Here is a 21,201-nt window from a genome sequence, read left to right as displayed (position 1 = left end):
GAAATTTGTAGTTTTACCAGTGCGAGTTATGTGAGGTGGAATGGAAATGGAGCTGTGAGGATTTGGAAAATGTTTTAAGAGCTTAGTGAGGTATACTAGTAGGAGTAAGTCAGTGGCAAGAGTAAGATGTACTAGCTCTTAGCTGAAGCAGTTTTGTGGTTTTTTTCTTAAAAACACCTTCAACTACTACTGTAGTAAAACCTTATGTCTGGCAACTTGAATTATGATCCATTTTAAATGTTGGGGTTTTTTCAGTGATCAGACCTTAGTATTTGCAGACTTTGTCCTTATGCATTATCTGTGATTGTTCATGCTAATAAGGCAAAATCAGGTTCCTCCGAGATGCCTTGCCAGAGTAGCTGCTGTGACTTAGTGTGTTCTAGTTATATAGGACATACTGCAATAATAGCAATGCATAACATTCTGTATATCCTTGTATACATCTAGGTGTCATTTAGTGCAGAAATGCCACTACATGATAACAGAGCCTAACTTCCAGCCTGTCTTTTTGCTATGCCTCTCTTTAAAAAATAACAAAGTCAGTATATCAAGAAATTTGCTCCTGTCTTAACATGTTTGCTCTTAGTGAGGAAGCCTCATGTGGACTTCTCTTTTTTACAGTTTTTTACAGTTTCTTTTTTATTCAGTTTGGTTCTACATTACAAGTTCTGGTTTTGAAAAAATTTATCTTGATTGCCTCCATGCCATCTTTTCAGTCAGCCAGTTTCACTACTTGATGACCACTTCAGGTTCTGTCTTTTAACTCCAGTTTCATGATCCTTGTGAACTAATGCTCCTGGTGCCTAAGACAGACCTAATCTTACCCCTGCTCTTCCTTTCCATGTGCTGGCACACATCTGTGGAGTGAGCAGAGTCAGGAAGCTGAGCTGATTAAAACAAAACTAATCACTGTTTTTCTTCTTTTAAACTGGATTAAACCTGGATTAACTCTCTTGCATAGTTCATTGCACTACTGCATAAGCATTTGTGCTATCATAAGGAAGAAAAGTGGAATATCAGTCATTTCTCCCAACACAAGTGCATGAGGTGGGCATAAATTAAATGTGAAGCAACACAAAGTGCTGGAAGAAACTGCATGCTCCAAACTGCAGTCTTTCAAACCAGTTCTTTATTCCCTGAGGAATGTGGGCTGCTGCTTCTCACCAGAATTCTTTAACTTCACTTTTTGTTATTTTTCTTTGCCAAAATATTGAACAGTGGAACAGAGAGAGAACCCCAAACCAAAATAACACATACAACACCCCTTCCCCCCCTAAAAAAGAGCAAACAAAAAACTCCCAAGAAAACCAACACCAAAAAACACAAATAAACCAGAATTTGTTTCTGTGATAAAGTATTGGGCCATATGATTAAGATGGAACTGGTGGATAATATCTCAGCTTTAATGGTGCCTTTGATAACTGTCTTGTGATATTAGTCATGAGTGCACTAAGAAAATGAGGTTATATGGAAGTACCATAAGATGTAGGAACACAAAGTTTTATTGAAGTGTGTTCAGAGTTGGTATCTCTCTAGTTCTAATTGAATGAGCGAAGGTATTATGTGTTAGGTCTCAAACAATTTCAGCTGAGTAAAGTGATGAAACAAAATGTACATCCTGAGTTTTGGTGCATGTCAATCTCTACAGACTTGCGTGTGCTGAGGGACAGGGTTGGAATTTTAAATACAGTATTGGAGAAATAGACTGAAGTTAGTAAGTACAAAAGGCCACTATTAAGTGGGACTAATCAGTTACTTGAACATCAAATGTTTTGGGTTTTTTCAGAAAAATGATTGAAGAGCATGATAGATGTTAAACTGAAGCACTTGTCTTTTGCTCACTACTTGAAAAAGATCCACATATGGCAGCAGCCATATAAGCAGAAGTTTTCACTCTGTAAGGTGTATAAAGTATTGTAGAATATCTTGAGTTAAAAGGACCCAGAAGGATCACAGAGTCCAACTCCCTGCTCCTTGCAGGTTTACCATTGTCCAGATTCTCCTTGAACTCTTCACAGGTTTTGTTCCATGAGCTCTTCTCTGGGTCATTTGGATGGTGCTACTTAATGTGGTGTTGTCCATCCTTATTTTCAAATTAATACATTCTCAAACAATAATGACTTTCAGATGTCAAGACTCTTCTGATGAGAACCTCTCTCTCCAAGTGTGTTCCCATCTGTTTCTCTTCACTCAGAGAAGCCCCTAAAAGAATTTTACCACCTTCTACTAAGGTGCCTTTCGCTCTCTGGGGCATCCATCTCCCAGAAGCACACCCGTGTGTCCATACAGCATCTGGGAGGAGGCATGTTTAGGGAACACTGCTGCTTTTGACTGTTAAGAAAATGCTTAAAGAAAGAAATGTCCATGACTCCTGTATTAGTATTTTGTAATTTCTTATTGGTATTTTCTTGATCCAGAATGCTAAGGAAGCAAAAGCAGCAATTTTTCCTTCATATCTGTTTAGTCTACTCTCTGAAAGCTGTTCACACACAGAATTACAGTACAGAAATGTTACATCTCTTCTATTTGTGTTAAACTTTTCCAGCTTGAAGTTCTAGATTGCCCTTCAGAATTGACATGCTCTTGTGAGCAGAGTTTAGCTGGAAGCTGCCTTACTGTTTACTAGGACATGAGCTGCCAGATCTGGAATTGCTGCTTTCTTGTCAGAACAAGAAAAAATTGTTTTACCTGCAATATACTATAACCATCTATCAGTATGCCTCTTGTGTGCCTTCTTGTACCACCTCCTGTTTAACTTTATGTACTTCTTGGGGAGAGTCTGGGGGCTCAGTCTTGAGAATCAAGTGATCTTGTTTTGCTCCCATCTGGTTTGAGAAAGTATTGGTTACCATCATGCTGTCTGTGCCTCTCACCCTCTCAGCAGCAGTGCACTTTTACTAGAGCCAAGTGCAGGAATGGAAACAGCTGCTCAGCCTTCTGCATGGCAGAGGGACTGGTTCTCATTCACCCACTTGTGGGATTTCTGTGATGTCCCTGTTAATCTGTCATTGTAAGTAGAGTTTGGGTGTTTTGGGGGCTGATGGAGGAAGGTAAACAAAATTTCTAGGTGAACTTAATTTTTTTTAAAAAGGATTGTGCTATGGTATGCCAAATGGAGACACTGCATGGTACAAACTTTCTGCAACCCATTTTTTGATCGCTTTCTAAGAAACACATACTCTTACATTAGTACTTAGGTACTTAACTGCCTCTGTCTGACTTGAATGTATTACTGCTGTGTGCTTTGCCCCTCTTCCTTTCTATTTCGTGACTAAACCCATCACATGTTCTCAGGCCACAAAGTGTGGTTGCCAGTATATCCTTTCCCAATCCTTTTGCTGATTCTTAGAGTCTCTGAGAAATTCATTGAATCGTTCCAACCAGGCTGCTTTAAACAATGCCAGAACATTATTAAATCCCTGTAACCAGACCACAGCTTGATTAAAAACAATGTTAAGAAGGTTTTAATTTCTTACAGTACATTCTGCCAAACATTAGTCTTGGATCAGGTGGGTTATAGTGCAAAGCCTCTGTGGGCTCCACTTAAAAAAAAAGTCGCTTTATCACAAAAGACTTGAGTCTGTTTTAGGAGCCACTGCTCTTTGAAGTCTGCTTATGTCCAGTTCAGCTGGATTGACAGCTTACCTTGTAATTATAGATGTAAATGAAACCATATTTCTCATTTCTATTTTAAGTTGCCACAGGTATATTTCCATTATAATAATTTTCATATTTTAGAATTAATATTTAATTCAAATGAGCCAGTCATTTGAAAAAGTGAATTGGAATATGACTGCCTCTACAAATAAGTCCCAAGAGAGATTTTCTGCCCCACCCCCAGGAAATGCTTAGCAATGTTGTCAACTTGTGCTAGAAGGATGTGATATTTTGTAGGATATTTTATCTGGCCTCTGGACAGTAGCTGCTGCTATTATAACAACTTCAATGAAAATCTCTCAAGCAAAGTTAGATTTTGCAAACAGAATGATGACAAAGTTTTCCTATCTTCCAGTTATGTCCAAGCCTTTTGAAGATTTTTGCCTCAACTGTTTTAAGTAAGGTTGATCTACTCATGTTATCCTTGTTTGCAGAGATTGTTACACTTGGATGTTAGCTTCTAGGGCAGCATAAAGCTTCATAAGTCTATTACAGAACAACTCTAGAAATTGTATGTTCTCATATTTGCTTTTTGGGGATTTATACATTTGCCTTGGTTTAGCAATGATTTTCTGCTTCTCCAAAGTTGTGCTAGCTAATTGCTTGAGATGGCAACAAATACAAAATTCTGATAAATGGTAATATTAGATCAGACATGTAGTCTCAACACTTCCAGCAAGTAAATACCAGGCAATTACCACAAGACTTTCACACTGCAGGCAGCATTTCAGTGGTTAGCCTGTGCTGTGAGCCCATCCCTGTTTGTGATTAGACTAAAGATCCTTGAAAACAGAGAGACTTAACATACTGAACATTTTTTCTTTTATTGGAAAACATTACTTGCTCTGTGTTGTCTTTCTTCTTGTTACTTTTCTCCTTGGTAATTTAGTACTATTTATATTCTGCATGCTGAGGATTAGTTTTCCCAATTCCATCTATGTACCAGTACCTCAAGGAAGACACTGTAAATCTCCTTTTTACCCCACAACTTACTTGCATGGTCCTTGCATGGTCTCTTTACATCTACGTGTAAAGAGAAGTCGGCCATTTGCTGTCTGCCTGCCCAAAACCAGCTTGATATTTTGGCTGACCAGAAAACTGTCCCACGTTTTTTTGTTACTAGAAAGTGTGGGATCGTTGAAGGTATCAACATAAGTGTCTTGGGTTTATTTTAATTTTATTGTAGGGATTACCTCTAATCCCTGTCCTCTCACACGCACATGTGGAGGAATGGTCAGCTGTTCCAAGGGGAATTTTTTGTGACAGAAATATCATGGAAAATTGCAGCAGAGAAAGATTTGAGGAGGTGCAAACAAGCAGTGCATTGCAGGCAGTAATTCAAATCTCACAGGAATTTTCTCTTGGGCGTTTCTTTGGAGTGCTAGGGATGTAACTGCTGACATCATCTCCCATAACACTGTCGTGACTGGAGTGGAAAAATATGGGAGGAAGATGGAATTTTCTCCATTCAGTTACAAGCATGGTTGTAATCATTTGAGCAGAATTAAGCACATGGGAGAAAACTGCTGCTTGAGGCAGGAAATGTGGGCTCTCTATGGAGACTCTTACTTTTAATCAATTGTTTAGATCTCTCTTGCCACAGAAGGGTAACTGTTAGGAACAGTAATGCACTGTCTCAGAGTGCTCAGACATGCTACAGTAAAAGTTTCCACTTTTATGGTATTTTATATTCCAGCGTGGAGGAAGCTGTTTGCTATCTGAAGTGAGTGAATCCACATGGACCATAAATGGAAACTGCTGGGGGTTTGAATTTATCCAGGAAATTGTGCCAAGAACAAACATTACTGTGTAAAGAAATCTGCATGTACTACATGAAGTTTTGCATGATGCCCAGCATTTTTTATTAGGTGAAAAGAGGTGGTTTTTTTTGGAGAATAGGAAAAAAAAATAAAACTTATTCATGTTCCCTGAGCAAAGTTTTGATATTTTTAGTAACACTAATAAAAAGATTATATTACCCCTGCTTTGAAAAAGAATGCTGGAATGTTATACTTTAATATAGCCCTTGCTTTTCATGGAATTGGAGTATCTCAAGTTGAAAAGAACCCATAAGGGTCATCAAGTTCAGTTTCCATAGATAGAAATCTTGCTTATTTAAACCCAGATGCTGATTTTTCTTTGATCTATGAGAAACAACTCCACTCAGACTCCTGACAGCTCAGTCTCAGAAGTCTCTTTGCACACAGGCACAGGGAGTCTCTTTCAGTTTTAAATAAACAGGCTTCTGGGGTTTCTGAGCGTGTCAGTTTCCACATTAGATTCATCAGTAATATCAAGTATACTACAGTCAGATTAATTGCTTAATTCTGGCACCTGAGGCTGAGGAAATCCAAGTACTGGGAACAGAAGGATCACAACCTTCTAGGCACTGAGTTGCGTGCTTTAGTCAGAGGTTCTTGTTACAGCGTTTCATGTCTGCTCTGTGTACAGTTTCTGGTGGATGTAAGAAAACTGACTTAATTGCAAATATTAAGTCAGATAACAGCATGCAGCAGTAAAGGCAGTGTTTGATTTTTCTCTGTCGTGTCTTCTGGGGTCTCTACTGAAACAGGATATTTAATTTGTCTTGTATTGAGCTAGGCTTTATTTAAAGGTGGATTTGTATGTTGTATATGTATAAAAGTACTTGAATTGGAGATACAGACATGACACATAGAGATGTTAATTTAAGCCTCCTACATTTTGTATTTTTCATTTGTTGTGTATGTGGCAGTCATTCTAGTTCCATGCTGTAAGTTGTAGTGCACTTAAGAGGCAAAAGGATTTGGGAAATCTTTAAAATAAGATTTGGGTAATGTCTCTTTTTGTTTGGTTTACATCCTGTTCAGCAGAGTCTTACCAAAAGCAGCTGTATACAGTGAACCTATTGTTTGTAATATCCTTAAAGTAAATTTTGAAATACTATACGAGAATTTTGAAGCAATAAGCCAGTAACATTTTCTACTACATTGAAGTATTGTTAAGGGAAATTTATATCCTATCTAAATACAGGAAGCCTTTACATCACTGTCTGGTTTTGAAGCCATACTCAAACAAAGTGTTTGTGTGTGAACCTCAGGAAAATGTAGTGTAACGAGGCAACCAGGCACCACTAATTGCCAGGGAGTGAGCATGAGCTTGTGTCAAGCCCACCTGTGCCTTTTATTGGCCCCCTGGTCCTGCTCATGCGCAGTGGGGGCCCACCCTAATTGGGCACAGGTGGGCTTAACACAAGCTCATGCTCGCTCCCTGGCAATTAGTGGCACCTGGTTGCCTTGTTACACTACAGGAAAACATCTGAGAACATTGAACACCTCAGTTGCAGAGTTAACAGTAATAGGTAATTGCAAACTGGAGAGCAGTTTTTGAGTTGGATGTAACTCAAGTATATTTTTCTAACAGCATACGTGTGATTTTTCAAGTTAACTCTTTACTGAAATTCTAAATCATGTGAAGATCTGAGACTTAAGTTGCTTCTGCAAAGATTAACAATCTTTATGTCAGTCAGAGGAAGGTCTATGTGAATAAATCATACTCATTTATAGTGGCCTTGACTTTGAAAAAAATACCAAACAACAGAACTGACAGAAAACCAACCTCCCAGGAAAAAACAAAAACAAACAAAACCAACCCACCAAACCAAGCCAGTAGTCATAATGTGCCCACAGCTTACCTGCTGGTATAGGATATACTGTAAGTATTTTGATAACACAGAAAAGGAGAAAATTGATATAATAACAAGATGAAAACAACCTTCTCTGAGTAACTAGCAGGTATAAACTTATTATTTTAATTCCTTTTTTCATGTTGATACATTTTTTGCTAAAAGATAGGTAATTTACACGGCAGGAGTTGGCAAATAGTGTATTTTCAGGAGCTGCACGTTTTGTCCTTTTGAAATTGATTTTGATTATTTTTTTTTTAATATGGGGTCATTGTTTGATTGCAACTGACTTTTGTAAATCAATACTTAATTCTGAAACTAGAAACTAGGTATAATTTGCATACCTCTATACTGGCTAACTGCTGTATACTATTACAGATTATTTTGGCAGAGGATTCTCTTTGCATCCCGAGATAAATAGGTGGTGAATTTGATTTGGTGAATTGTGGTTTCTCACACTCCCATGAATGCAAAAGCTTTTTTTTTTGTTCTTTTCCTTTCTTTTTCTGTTTTCTCTCTCTCTTTATTTTTTGTTTGCTTGGTTGGTTTTGTTCTCTGGTGCTGTTTCCCTGAAGAGCCTGTTAATACCCTGAGTTCTCTCTCCCTTAGGCTCCACTGCAAGCTGTGCTCAGACCTTTCTTTTCCTGGATATGCCTGAATAAGCAGCTTCCATCCATTTCCTCCCTTTTCTCTGCATTTTCTTTTCTTTCCAAATGCCTCTCAAGTTGATGCTGTTTACTGATGAAATGCATTGAGTTAAAATTACTTAGGAGTTGTGGTTTTGTCTGCTTTAACTCTCAGTGATTTCTGTATGGACTGACCAGCTGCCCAGTTGTTAATTACAGAGGAATTAAGGGGATGAGGTGCTAAAACTGCGAGAGGTGCAGGAGCTTCTTAATCAAGCCCTGGCATCAAGAGCAGTGCTCCTGAAGGAACAGCCTTACCCAGCTTGAAGCTTTCTCTATCTCCTGTGAGCACACCTTTTCTGCCAGCACAGCCACAGTCAGAGGGGACAATGTGCAACTCAACCACAGAGTTCCTTCCATGAGCCCTTGCCATGTTTTCCTTTCTGTGTCACAGATGAATTCCCCTTCAGTTACCAGAGAGGGAATGGTTAAAACTTGGATGCAGCATGAAGTTAAAGGGTGTCCCTCTGAAGTGCTAGTGTGGGCAGCTTCTCCTCAAAAAACCCCAAGCTAGTTTAAGAGAATTTAGAAGTGTGGAGGACAACTTCAGTGAAGACTCTTACAATACTTTGAAACTGCCTCTGTGTGAAATTATCTTCTGAATTCTTTGAATCATTGAAAACTTTACTTGAAGGTCAGAGCTGATTGTGCCCTTGTAAGTTAACTGGACTATCACATAACTTAGGGGTTTCTAACATTTTTTATTTATGATTTTATTTTTAGAGAACCTCAGTCTGCCCTATCTGTGATCTACAATGAATGCCAAATCTGCAATCAGCAAAGAAATTTTTGCCCCACACGATGAAAGGATGCTGGGAGCTGTCCAAGTGAAGAGAAGAACAAAAAAAAAGATTCCTTTCCTGGCTACTGGAGGTCAGGGTGAATATTTAACATACATCTGCCTGTCAGGTAAGATTAATGATTTGACATTCAGTTCTCTGTTTAGATTTATAATTTATTAATTGATTAGATGTTATCTGTATCCATAAGGAGGTGGGTGACTGAAATCTTAATGATGTGCCCAGAGAATTATAGTGCTTATATCTTTAATCTTGAGAAACCACCACACACTCAAGGCTGTTAATATTTATACCATATAAAATATTGAACAGGTGATTTCATTGTTTAAAAAAAAAAATCAGACATTCTTTCACAGCATAGCTGCTGAGCATGAGCATGAGAATATTTGGTAACAGTCTTTGCTCCTTGAGGTTAAGATCTCTCTTGGAGGGATAAATTTTGCATTGTATTTCATTTTAATGCCCTGATTTTTAATTTATTTTAATTTTTAAGCAGTATATTTTCCATTTCATATTTGCCTCTGTATGTTACCAGCTCATTGGGCACTTATTTATGCAAGTTTCAGCCAGAATATTTTCAGTTTACTGAACAGAACACTTGTGCTGTTGTGTCAATCACCTGACTTCAAAAGAGATGAAAATATAAATATTTGCACTGAAGGAGAAAAGGATGTACAAAAACAAGTTTTGTGAGAGACTATGGGGAGCAGGGGGAAATGATCTCATTATTGCTAATGTATTCAGATGAAATTAATTTGAGTTTCTCCAAGGTCAAACCAGAACTGGTGAGAGTCTGGATTTCAGGAACAGGGTATAGACAGCAGCTACACAACATAATGCTTTATATTTTGACTTTTTCTAGTAAAAGTAAGGGTCCAATTAATATGTTTTTAAGTGTATAAATTAATCCCATTGTTCAGATAGACCTGTGGTATCATAGGTTTTTGTCTGGCTTATTTTTATGCTTTGAATACTTTCTTGTTACTGTAGTAAAATTTAAGATTACACCTCAGGGCAGTTGGAAGGCAGTTTGTGATCCTGTTTTGCCTGGGATCACATATTTTGTATTTGTCTTCAAATTTAGAGTGGAATTTTGTTGCTTGGAGGTAGGCATTTGGTGCAGTTGAAGTTTTCCAGTCCTTCCTTCAACTATCTCTCTAGAAAGGCAGAAATCCTGTGGTGTTTCTATGACTGTGGTGTTTCAAACTGTGTTCTTTGGCATCCTAGTGTGGTGTGGTCACTTAGGTTTTTAGGCATATCAGTTGCTCCCTTTGAATGGGTGCATCTTACTGGAAGAAGTGCTCTGTGCATCAGAAGACTGCATTTATTTTTGGACTAAATGGCAAATATTATTTGATAGACTTTCTTTTTTTTTCCACTGAAAATCATGTTCAAACTTTCAAAGCAGAGAAAGTTAAACCCAGTGACCCTACCACTAGTATGAGACATCGTACACCTCCAAACCAAATGTACTTTTATCAAATAGTATAGAATTAAATGTCTGTATTTATGCATATAAATGCTTATGTTCAAATATAAGATGCAGAGTATGTGCACATATGTACTGAGGACAGTGAGACAAACCAGAAGATTTCTTATTTCCAACTGAGTATTCTGCTAGTTGTCTTCCTCCCTATATACTTCAAGGAGGTCTACTTCAAGAAAGAGTTTAAAAATTGATTGACCTAGGCTGTCCTCTAGACTTGCAGTGGGGATACTCATTTTGAATATAAGGATCACAGCTTTCAAGGCACTTGGGTTGCAGAGGCAGCTCAAACTGGGTCTGCGATCTCTTAAAGAAATATTTAAATCAATAGCCTTTTTGAAGCAAAATTTAACTTGTCTTTCATTGCCAGTCAAATTTTTCAAGTATCAGTTCGGGTTTTTTTCTTAAGTCATTTATTTTGAAGAACAATTCACTTCCAGGATAATTCAGTACATTTTGGAATACCCAAGTGTCTGATGCCCATGTTCATGAGGAAAGGTTTGGGATGTGATCTGTGCTTTTAATTTTCTATAGGCTAACTGTTCCATAGATGAATTGATTTCTTTATTATTAATTGCCATTCTGGTGAACCTTGCCCTCCTTCAACTCCTCTGCCCTCATGTTGCTGTGTGGCAGCCAACATGAATTTTAAGAGATGGAATGATTTCAGATGCATCTATTGTCTTTCTGCAACAGAATAATATATTACAAGTAAGAAAGGAACATCAGATATCCTGACTTCAGCAGAGTTTCTCACCTGATGACAGGTAGAAGCTTTCAGAATCTAAATAAAATTATGGTAGGCACTAAAAAGCTGATTAATTGTATTGGAAAAGTTCTCATGCATCGTTTGCTGTTACTGGGGTTTTTGCAGGAGTCTGGCACCAGTGGTTTTATATATGTTTATATTATGGAACACATCATAGGACTGGTAATTTCAGAAGATAATATGCAACTAGGGAGGCAACTGCCTGTCTGTGCTTCTGTTTGAGTGCAACATTAGAGTTCCAAGCAATTTGATCAGAAAAATGATACAGTTCCGTAGGGTCAAGTGCAATTAGTTATTTAGTTGGAAATAATCCATAGCACAAAAGTAAGGGCAGGGAAATAGTGACAAGGATAAACATTTTTTCTGTTCCTCATGGCTGTAAAGCCATAGCGGTTTTGGTTGCAGCAACAAACTGTGTTACACATTAGGAAAAACCTTTTAATTATTAAGGGTAAATTCATGTGAAGGTGGCAGTTCTACTGTGTCCCCAAGTGGTCTAAGTTAAACTATATGTTGGGATGATAAAATATACTTGATGCCCTGCCATTTTTCCATTGATTTGGTACAATGTATGGGACGCAATGGTGGCTACCTCTGGATTTTAGTTTCCATATCAAGTCATGCATTGTTTAATGCTGAGTGTTGCAACATCGATCTTGGAAATACCTTTATAAGCCTTTGATTCTGTATTGGGTCTGTGTGGCAGGACTTTGATAGCAGAGGAGGGATTACAAGGGTAAGAAGCTGCTAGAAGCTTCTCCAGCTCCAAGTCAGACCTTCTTCTGGCTGAATCCGAGCCCAACAGCAATGATGATATTGCCTCTACAGTAATATTTTAAAGAAAAGGGGAAAAGAAAACTTCTAGGAGATCTAGCAAGAAGCAAGGAGTAGGATGTGGGAGAAACACCCATGCAGATATCCAGGTCAGTGAAGAAGGAGGGGGAGGAGGTGCAGAGCAGAAATTGCAGTGCAGCCCGTGGAAGACCACACTGGAGCAGATGCAGTCCATGGAGGACCTGCAGTCCATGGAGGACCCTCATCAGGAGAGGCGGCTGTGCCCTGAGCAGACCATGACACTGTGGGAAGCCCATGGGGGAGCAATCTGTTCCTTAAAGACTGTACCCTGTTGAAGGGACATGCTGGAGTAGTTTGTGAAGAACTCTATCCCATGGGAAGGACTCAAGTCTGAGAACTTGATGAATGACCGGCTCCCATGAGAGGGACCCTATGCTGGATCAGGGGAAGAGTGTGGGAAGTCCTCCCCCTGAGGAGGAAGGAGCAACAGAGACAGTGTGTGATGATCCCAGCACAACCCCATTCCTCGTGCCCCTGCACCGCTGAATGGAAAAGACAGAGAAATATGGAGCAAAACGGAGCCTGGGAAGAAGGGAGTGATGGGGGGAAGGTGTTTTTAAGATTCACTTTTATATCATGATCCTGTGTTGTTTTGATTGATAATTCAATTTATTATCTTTCCCCAAGTGGAGTCTTTTTTGCCCATGACCATAGCTGGTCAGTCATCCCTCCCTGTCCTCATCTGGACCCATGAGTCTTTTATTATTATATTTTCTTCTTCCCATCACACCAGGGAGGAAGGAGTGAGAGAGTGCCCTGGTGGTGCTTAATTGTCAGCTGGACATAAAATGCAGCAGAATCTTATCCCATTTCTCCCAGGTTTGCTCTGTATTAGGTAAACATAATGACTGGAACATCTTTGTGCTCTTAGTTTCCTTGCAGTAAATCAGTTCAACCTTTGCTAGAAGGAATTCAGTCATTTACTGTTCAGGACTGAATTTGTCAGTTGAAAGAATACACACAGAAACTGTCTTGTTAAGGGAATTACAAATATTTGAGGATATAAAATATCCTGCCTAATTGTAGTTCCATTTAAGATAGGATACAGAAAATACCAGCCATTGTGATAGTTACTTTAATTTACTTCTTTTGTGACTGACAAATTGCATGACTTGTTATAATTAGAGTTCAGTGTTTTCCTTTCTGTGCTGAATTGAAAATAAATCATATCATTTTTGTTTTCTGTCTGCATTTTTTGTAAGCATTAATAGAGATGCTGAGCAGGGAGAATGCCCTTAGGTCTCAAAGAAATGGGATAGTGAGGCATTAACAGAATCAAATTGTCAACAGAGCAAGATGGGAGAGTAAGGGCGATTCTTCCTTAAAATATGTATTCAAATATGTACAGAATTTTTTTAATGTGACAGTAGTAAAGACTGAATTGCTTAGAAGGATACAGTCATTAATGCCTCCAAAAGGTGTACCTGGAGTGCATGATCTGAAACTGGGCACAGGTTAAGGTTAAAAAGCTGTAGCAGTACTGCTTGTCAGATTGGTGGAACCTGAGCATCTGAGCAACGTGCAACCTTTTTAGCCTGCTGTAGGGGTGAGGCTGGCCAGGTCAGACTGGCAAGCAGAGCCAAGAGACATCTTTGGGGAGTTCTTTAGTTGAAGAGCATCAAGCAAGGAGTAGACAGATGGGAAACACAGAGGCAGGGTGGCTGTAGGCAGAACAGAGAAGATGAAAACTGGGATAGGGATACTTTTTTTTTTTAATGTGGAAGAGGATTTAACAGAGAAAAGACAAGAAATTGAGAACAGAAAGTTGGTAGTTATCACCTCCTCCACACTAGCAGACCTAGTGACGGTTATTGGATCAGATCTAAGTTTTGATTTTGTCACCATTGTCTTATGTAATTGAAACATAGTTGTTTAAAATAGTTCTTATACTTATTTAGAATTCTGATTTAAGTGTGAAGTACTTCAAAGGTCATTTCAGAAATGTAGGACACGGGCAAGCTCTCTTACTTGTGTGTGCACAGCTCTGTGTGTGTTATTTCCTTTGGCACCCTTTCATGACGTTTTTTTACGTCACTTCTAATATTTAAAAAGGTTTTTCATTTGTTATGGTGCATTGGAAGTGTTCCAGTTTGTACATATGGATGTGACACTGACCTTTCAGGACAAAATCTATTGCAGTTGGAGTGAACTGAATGAACCAGATGTTTCCTTTTGAACCTGAATTCTTGGCCTAGCTGCATCACTCTTTCTCATTCTTCTGCTGAAAAGCTTGGAATTGAACTGTAAAGCTAAAGGTTTTAAAAAAATGCGAGTGGAACTTCATTCCCCTGTGGTTTTAACTTAAATACTGCTCTGTGCTCTCTCCAAATGAAATGATCATATTGAGAGTTCAGGGGCTTTTTCTTTCTTGGCTTTGTTAATGTCAAAGAAAGACACAGTGGAGACTTTCTTCAGTTGGCTCTTAATCCTTCCAGAACCTCCTCAATGTGCAGAGTTAGTGGCTGTTTTTACTTTGTTGTTCAGATATCTAACCCACACAGATTTTGTGCAAATTTTGCATTATTTTTTACTAAGTCAAAGTGATACAATTTGCTGGTGTGGGTGCAGTTAAACTGATGTAATGTGTGTTTTCCACACGTGTAGTTAGCTTTGAGTTTAATGGCAATTTCTTTGTGGGCTTCTGTGCACTGATGCCTCTGACTGCCTTCCTTGTGCCTACACTGATGTCCCTGTGTTGGATTGACCACAAAATATGACAAACTTTTCACTATTGCTCATGCAATTGGTGCAAATGTGTGAGCAAATTGGTGCAAATGTGTGAGCAATAATCTCTGACCATGAAAACTTCAGTGCACTTTCTTTTGTATGAAACCATTAAAACTAACAGGTATTGCTGAAGATGCTATGAGGAATTTCTTTTTTTTCTTTAACAGTAAGAATAGCAAGTCATTGGTATCTTTGACAAGTTGTACATTATGTCACTGGAGTACCTTTGGTGGGAAAGCTGTGGAAGTGTTTCAGGAATGGTATTATACATGACTGGTTTTGCCTTTAGGATAAGAAAATGCTTTGAGAGATCACATTAGTTTACTTAAAGATAGATTTAAAAAAACAACAACCCCCCCAACAACCAACAACAACAACAAGCCCTTTATTTTACAGCTTAATTTTTTTCAGGGTAACTTCAACACAAAGGGAAAAAAATCAAATTACTATTTTTGGATGCATAAACTACTGAAGATACATATGCATGTAAATGTAAATATATACAACTTTAGTCAGCCTTCATATGCCATTTCATATATGCTGTATCTTGTTTCTGCATTTCCATTTTTTTTCCTGTTTGTATTTTCAGACTAGAAAGCCTGGGAAGCTATTTTCTGGGTGCATACAGCATACCATCTGTACAGTACCTAATTGATAATTGGAGCTTTTACAAGACATTTAAGACATTTGAATACTTGCTTTTATTTCTAGCCATAGTTCAGTGTTGAAAACTCAATTTTTCTCATCTGGGGAAACATTTCATTCAGTGAAGGAGCTTTCCAGGAAACAAGCTGCAACATGTTAAGCTCTTCAGTGAAATTTAACAGCATGTGTGAGAATTCTTTAGAGTGAGTCAGGAGAATGTGGCAGCATTGAAAAGGGTCAAGAACAGTGTCCTGTTTCAATACTGTCCTGGTTTAATCCCTTCATTTATTTACTAGCCCAATGTTAAACCCTAACAAATATGTGTGTTTTTGCCTTTGAGACTTTCAATATTAGGAGGGTGGAATAGGCTTTTTCCACTTCTTTCTTTGCTGTGTTCTCTTAATTTAGAAAAAATGTATTTGATCATTCCAATGCTTATCTGTTCTACTTCTGAATGAGATAATGCCTTCTTGGGATTGTGTACATAGCACATTACTCTGTTTTCTGTACCACTGAGCATGTTTTAGGCTGGTGCTCTTAATTGTGGCTTAACACAATTATTTCTAGCGATGATAGCAAATTAAAAGATTTCATGTGCTATAAAAAAAAAAAAACCCTCATGCTCACTGACTGTAAGAATTACTATAAAGACAATTTCTGCATAATGTAAATTTTCATTGGAAAACACATTTACATCATCAAATATGCAAGAATGATTATGCCTTTCATGGCTGGGTACACTTTTCCCCATGTCAACATTGCTTCAGAAGAGGCAGCCTGAGAGTAGTTAAAGTGTATTCTGAAGGCAATAGGACTGAAGCAAATAGGTTTCTTCAGCACCCCTACCTTGCCTGTTCTAGGGTTTATTTTAAGCTTGATTAACCATCATAGGAGTTTGGAGGAATTCTCTGATATTTACTGTGCCTTCTCCTTTTAAAATAGATATTAAAAAATCATCCTAAACATTTGGTGAAAATGTTAACATTATTTAATTTTTATTAAACCATTTTTAAAATAAGAAAATAAAAGCTTATGTATGCAGAGCCATAATATTATCATTAGCCTTTCTGAGGTGTTAACTATGGTCCATTACAGCTTTAATGTTTTTTGTTCTTAGAGAAATAAAAAATAAATAGTCCAAGAGATGCTTTGGACCTCCTCTACCCTACCTGGAGGCTCTGGGTTCAAGTGTTAGCTGGGCTTTTTGTGTTTTGTTTTAAACAACAATAATACTATTTTTTGTGGTGAAAACACACATCCTCTTTTTTGTAAGCCTCTCTTCCTTCCACTTATACTAAGGGTGAAGCTTGTAACATCACTGTCTCATCTTGGTAATGACTTCTTTAAGGTGAAGGTTTAATCATTCAAGTACCTGTAGGGCAAATTAATGTCCGGCCCCTCTTGCTGTATGCCCAGTGACTGTATTCACTGCCATGAACTGACCATGAAATGGGGTAAAGGACAGCACTGATATCTTCTGAATTGTTGCTTAGTCAGGTTACATTCATGTAGTGTAGGGAGTTTGTCTAAATAAATGTATATACATAGGTCTGATGTTTCCATCTACTCTTAGCTTCTCGCCTCAGGGCTCATAGAAACTGTGGGAGCAGTTGTTGCCAGCACTGCTGCTTGAGTGGAACTGGCTGTGCTCAGACTTACCACGTACCTCATGTTGTGGCTTGGAAGACTGGCAGTACAGGGAAGAGTAATTCTTGTCACAAACCCAGCTTCCTTATTGCATCACAGCACAGTGATTTGCCACAATGTCCATGCTTTGGGTGCACTGCTCATATTAAGCTGTCAAAATTTGTCTTCATCTGCTTATAAGAAGTGATGTTGCTATTGAATACATTTCTTAACCACGCCTCTTCTCCCTTCTTTATTAGAACATGTTTTGTCTTTCTTAGGTATTTCTAATATGTTAGCTCTTTGGTTCCCAAAAGGAGCCTTACAAGTCTAAATATCACTGGCTTTTAATGATCATAAAGGTCAAGTACCATTTCATAGAAGAATTTATAAAGATGAAGTCATGTGCAGGTCTTTGACAAACTTAATGGTGATCATATCATAAAAATGAAAAACTAGTAGCTTTGGGGTGGGTGCCAGGTACATCTGTTTTTCATTATTGATTTTTCTATTTAAAATAGCAGAGGGCAAATTATGGATTTCTTTGGCAAGCAGACTGTATTACCCATAATGTATGGTGATACTCTGAGCCCTCCTCACTCAGAGTAGTTCAACTTAATGTAACCAGTATTTTTTCACAAGAATTTTGTGTAGGAGAGAATCTTGTCATAGCAAAGGTACAAAATTGTGTATTTGAAAGCATCTATTCTAAGATTAGTGCGTTTTTTCTCTTCTTCTTAAAGTGGAAAAAGATTGTGTGTGTGCTCCTGTGCATCCTCCCGATTCACTATTTGATCTAATTTTCATGTAGAAAATGAGTATTTTCCAAATTGCAATCAGAAAGTGTGCAGTTGCCTTTCTGCTGTTCAGATCTTTCCTTTTATTTTTATTTTTTTCCCAGAATAAAGCTTAGCAGACTGATAAAACTTAACAGTTATAATTATACATCACTTCTGGCTTATAAAATGATGTGTCACTCCAGGGAACTTCTGTTACTAATGTTTCCTTCATTTCTATTCAGAATTGAGCTATTGGATTTGCTTTTGCCTCTACCTCATGCATACACAGGCTCCTTGAAAGGTTTCCAAAATTCCAAATGAGATTATCTTGGGGGAGGGAGGGGAATGAAAAAACATGAGCAAAACAAAACCATATAAAATTATTTAGTCAGATGTAATTTTGCAGTAATCTGAAGGGCTAGGTTTAATATTCATGAATATCTGCATTGATGAAATAAGTTTATGCATTAAACAAGTTGTTTGCAAAGCTGCATAGGAGTTGGAAACTGTAAACTGAAGCTCTGTGTGTCCCCTCTCATCATAAATGAAGCTTGAGAAGTTAACTTAGTTGGAATTTGTATTGTTTCCCATGAAGTCATCCAAAACCAAAGTAATTAGGGTGCAGCTTTCCTTTCCACCCTCCATGTTCAGGAGAGGGATGGTAGCTCTGTAGTCTTTAATCCCTTCATTGGAATTCCTTGTGCTGGGGAGGTTTATCTTCCCCAAGAGCTGGCAGAAGCTCCTTCAGTGAGTGCAGCACATTGCACTGCAGTGTTTTGCCCAGAACATGGCAGATGCTGGCCTCAAGTTTATTGCAAGGTTGTTTTAATGTCATGCTGTCTTTGGAAGAAGTTTGTTCTCTATCCAAGTGATAGAGGCAGGGCTTGGTGCTATCTTATATGTGATAAAAATTAAGAGCTAGAAGTAAGGATATACTAAACAATGTTGCATGGTAACTATTTCTTCAACTTGAAGTACCCCAGCTGTGGGCATAAAACCTGCACATATATCCCCTAATTACTGTCCCATAGCAGTTAAAACTGGTGTGTTTTGCTTTGGAGTAGGAGTAATTCTGAACAGAACTTTTTTTTTCTTTGTTTCTTTTTTTTCTTTGTTTTTTTTATTTCCTTTTTTTCCTTTTTTCCTTTTTTCTTTTTTTTTTTCTTCCTTTTTTTTTTTTTTTACGTTTTCATGGTACTGGAGAATGGTATTTATATTACTGTTCCTCACTGCATTATGGATTATTGAACTTGAATCATGCTGGGCAGAAAACATGTGGATTGCTCCCTTGCCTTTGCACTTCAGAAAGCATTCCTCTCAATTGCTGTTTACTTCTGTTCTTAGGAGTTGTATCAGCTTGTAAAAACCCTGACCATTGGTTGGTGTATTACAGTCTCTCTTAGTAGATAAACATTAGATTAAAATCTTATCCTTTTGTAGTTCTCTAAACTCATAGGTGTCTAATCTAAGAAGGAGTAAAAATCTGAACATTTTCACTATAATTCTGACCATTGGAGACTACCAAAGAATTTTCAGTGCAGAGGAACACTTAACAAAGGAATTGCTAAGCTGATTAGAATATTACTTGAAGCTTCTCTGTCATTAGGTAGGTTTTATTGTTGCCTTGACAAAGAAGAAGATGAATAATGCAGTAACAATCTCTAAATATTTTCTGTTTGTGACTTTAATCTATAAATAATCTTTTTAAAGCAAGTGAAGTAGAACAGATCAGAGCTGATGCCTTATTGTCTTTGATTTGTCTGTATCCCCGTTTACCCAAGCTGCTGCTACAGGAGCTCATATCCAGTCAAGTAGCATGCCACCTATAAAATTCAGTCAGAAAGGAACTGTATACTAATTCTGTCCAATTCACTCTCTGATGTAATATCAGAACATTTCAGGGTGCAGGGAAAAAACCAAACCAAACCAAAACCCCAAAACAAACAACAAAACAAAACCCAAGTTGGTGTTGTCACCTCTAGGTGTACACATGCTACCACAAACAGTTGTTCTGAATTTACAACAGGCAGTGTTTTTCCTACTTACATTGAGATTTTGACGTAGTTTGTTTTTTGTAGTCTGATTATGCATATCCTAACAAGAAGGAAAAAACAACATATGAAGGGTGGGGAGGCTGAGAGAATGTAAACTATGCAAAGTTTTGTTGGCCTTGTATCAGGGAGGAGCCTACCCATTTGTCCAAGTTAAAACAATCTCTAGTAACTGTTCAGCTGGAACAACTTCATAGAGAATGTCTGGCACACCCTGTGAGCTGCTCTGTTACTGTTTTCATTAGAGCTCAGTAGCACACAGAAGCTTTCAGTAGCTTCAAGGAATGATGGAGTTAAAACCCTGCTGCAGCTCAGATTCTCTTTTGAAGAAAAATTTTTGAAGAAAAATTCCTTTAGGTGAAATTTTCAGGGGGTGGGTCTGAGTTAGCTTTCTAATGAGGAAAGTATGTATCAGGAAGTGAAATTTCTTATGCAATTTTATCCCCTAAATCTAAATGGCCATTGGAAAATGGCTTTAAGCATCTAGTTATCCTTCTGCATTGTCTCTTCAGATATGTCTGCAGAGGACATGCTCAGCTGGAAGGGAAGCTGTAACATAAACTTCTTGCTGGATGAAATAACTAGTAAATGCTTTTCATGGTTAATATGGTATCAGCCCCTGCTGTGTTGGTTTTCTTAAACCTCTGCCTCTTGTCACTCTTTGTGGAACACAGTAACGATGGCAAGAGCAATTTTCTGTGACTGGATCAATGACTTGGAAGAGGACACAACTGTTAAAAGTATATGCTTTTGCTAGAAGCAAGAGAAGCATTTACTCAAAGCATTAAAAGCATTTACACAAAGTATGCATTTTCTGAGGGAGATGAAAATTGAAGGCTTAAATACACAAAAACTTTCAACCTCTAGTCATTATGTTTGTTCACGTGCATTAATGATAGATTCCTAAAGAAATCTTCACTGGTAAGTGTCTGGGAATATCTAAATTGTCCAAAATACCATCTGATAAGATTTTTGGCAGCTGAAATCTGTTAAACTTAGAAGGCAAACAAGAGCTAGGTAGAGAATTTTTGTAAAAGTTCTAGAATAATTTGTGTTCTGTTTCATTTTTATATTAACATATCACAGATTATTTTAGAAATACTTTCTTGAGTTAGCAGACATAAATTTAGCTTACAGACACACACAAACTATTCTTCAGCTGTACTATCTGCCTGAGGGAATGTTGGTTATTTACCCAGTGTTCATTCTGTAACAGAAGGTAGTAGGGAAGCAAAAACAAAAATTGTCCTCAACTATGGAGAACGTGAAATTGGAAAAGACTTGGGATGCTTTGAATTTTTTTAGGGACTGGAAAAAGGGATGGTTTATACTGTGGCATTTGAAAAATTCTGAACTGATACAGACTACTGTGTATTTTGACTGATAAAGCTATGAAGTATTTATGCTTTATTCAGTTGTACTACCAAGTGCAATTTTTTAAAATTTGAATTTTAGA

At 37.8% G+C, this 21,201-nt stretch overlaps 1 protein-coding gene across 7 annotated transcripts in view; it reads left to right on the top strand.

Moving 5' to 3' along the window:
• Positions 1-21,201, top strand: part of STXBP6 (syntaxin binding protein 6) — a 103,655-nt gene that overhangs the window by 28,649 nt on the left and 53,805 nt on the right. For 6 of the 7 annotated variants that reach the window (XM_030452625.1, XM_030452624.1, XM_030452629.1 and 3 more), the window contains exon 2: positions 8,731-8,916. In XM_030452625.1, the coding sequence (XP_030308485.1) occupies positions 8,763-8,916 (154 nt within the window). In that variant the 5' untranslated portion in view covers positions 8,731-8,762. Of the gene's footprint in view, positions 1-7,355; positions 7,431-8,730; positions 8,917-21,201 lie in introns of those variants that run through there. The other variant, XM_030452628.1, reaches the window with a different exon arrangement.

Source organism: Calypte anna, chromosome 5A (genome assembly GCF_003957555.1).
Source record: "Calypte anna isolate BGI_N300 chromosome 5A, bCalAnn1_v1.p, whole genome shotgun sequence".
NCBI lineage: Eukaryota > Metazoa > Chordata > Aves > Apodiformes > Trochilidae > Calypte > Calypte anna.
Note: the sequence above shows the minus strand (reverse complement) of the source record. Positions and strands in the feature narration are given on the sequence as shown.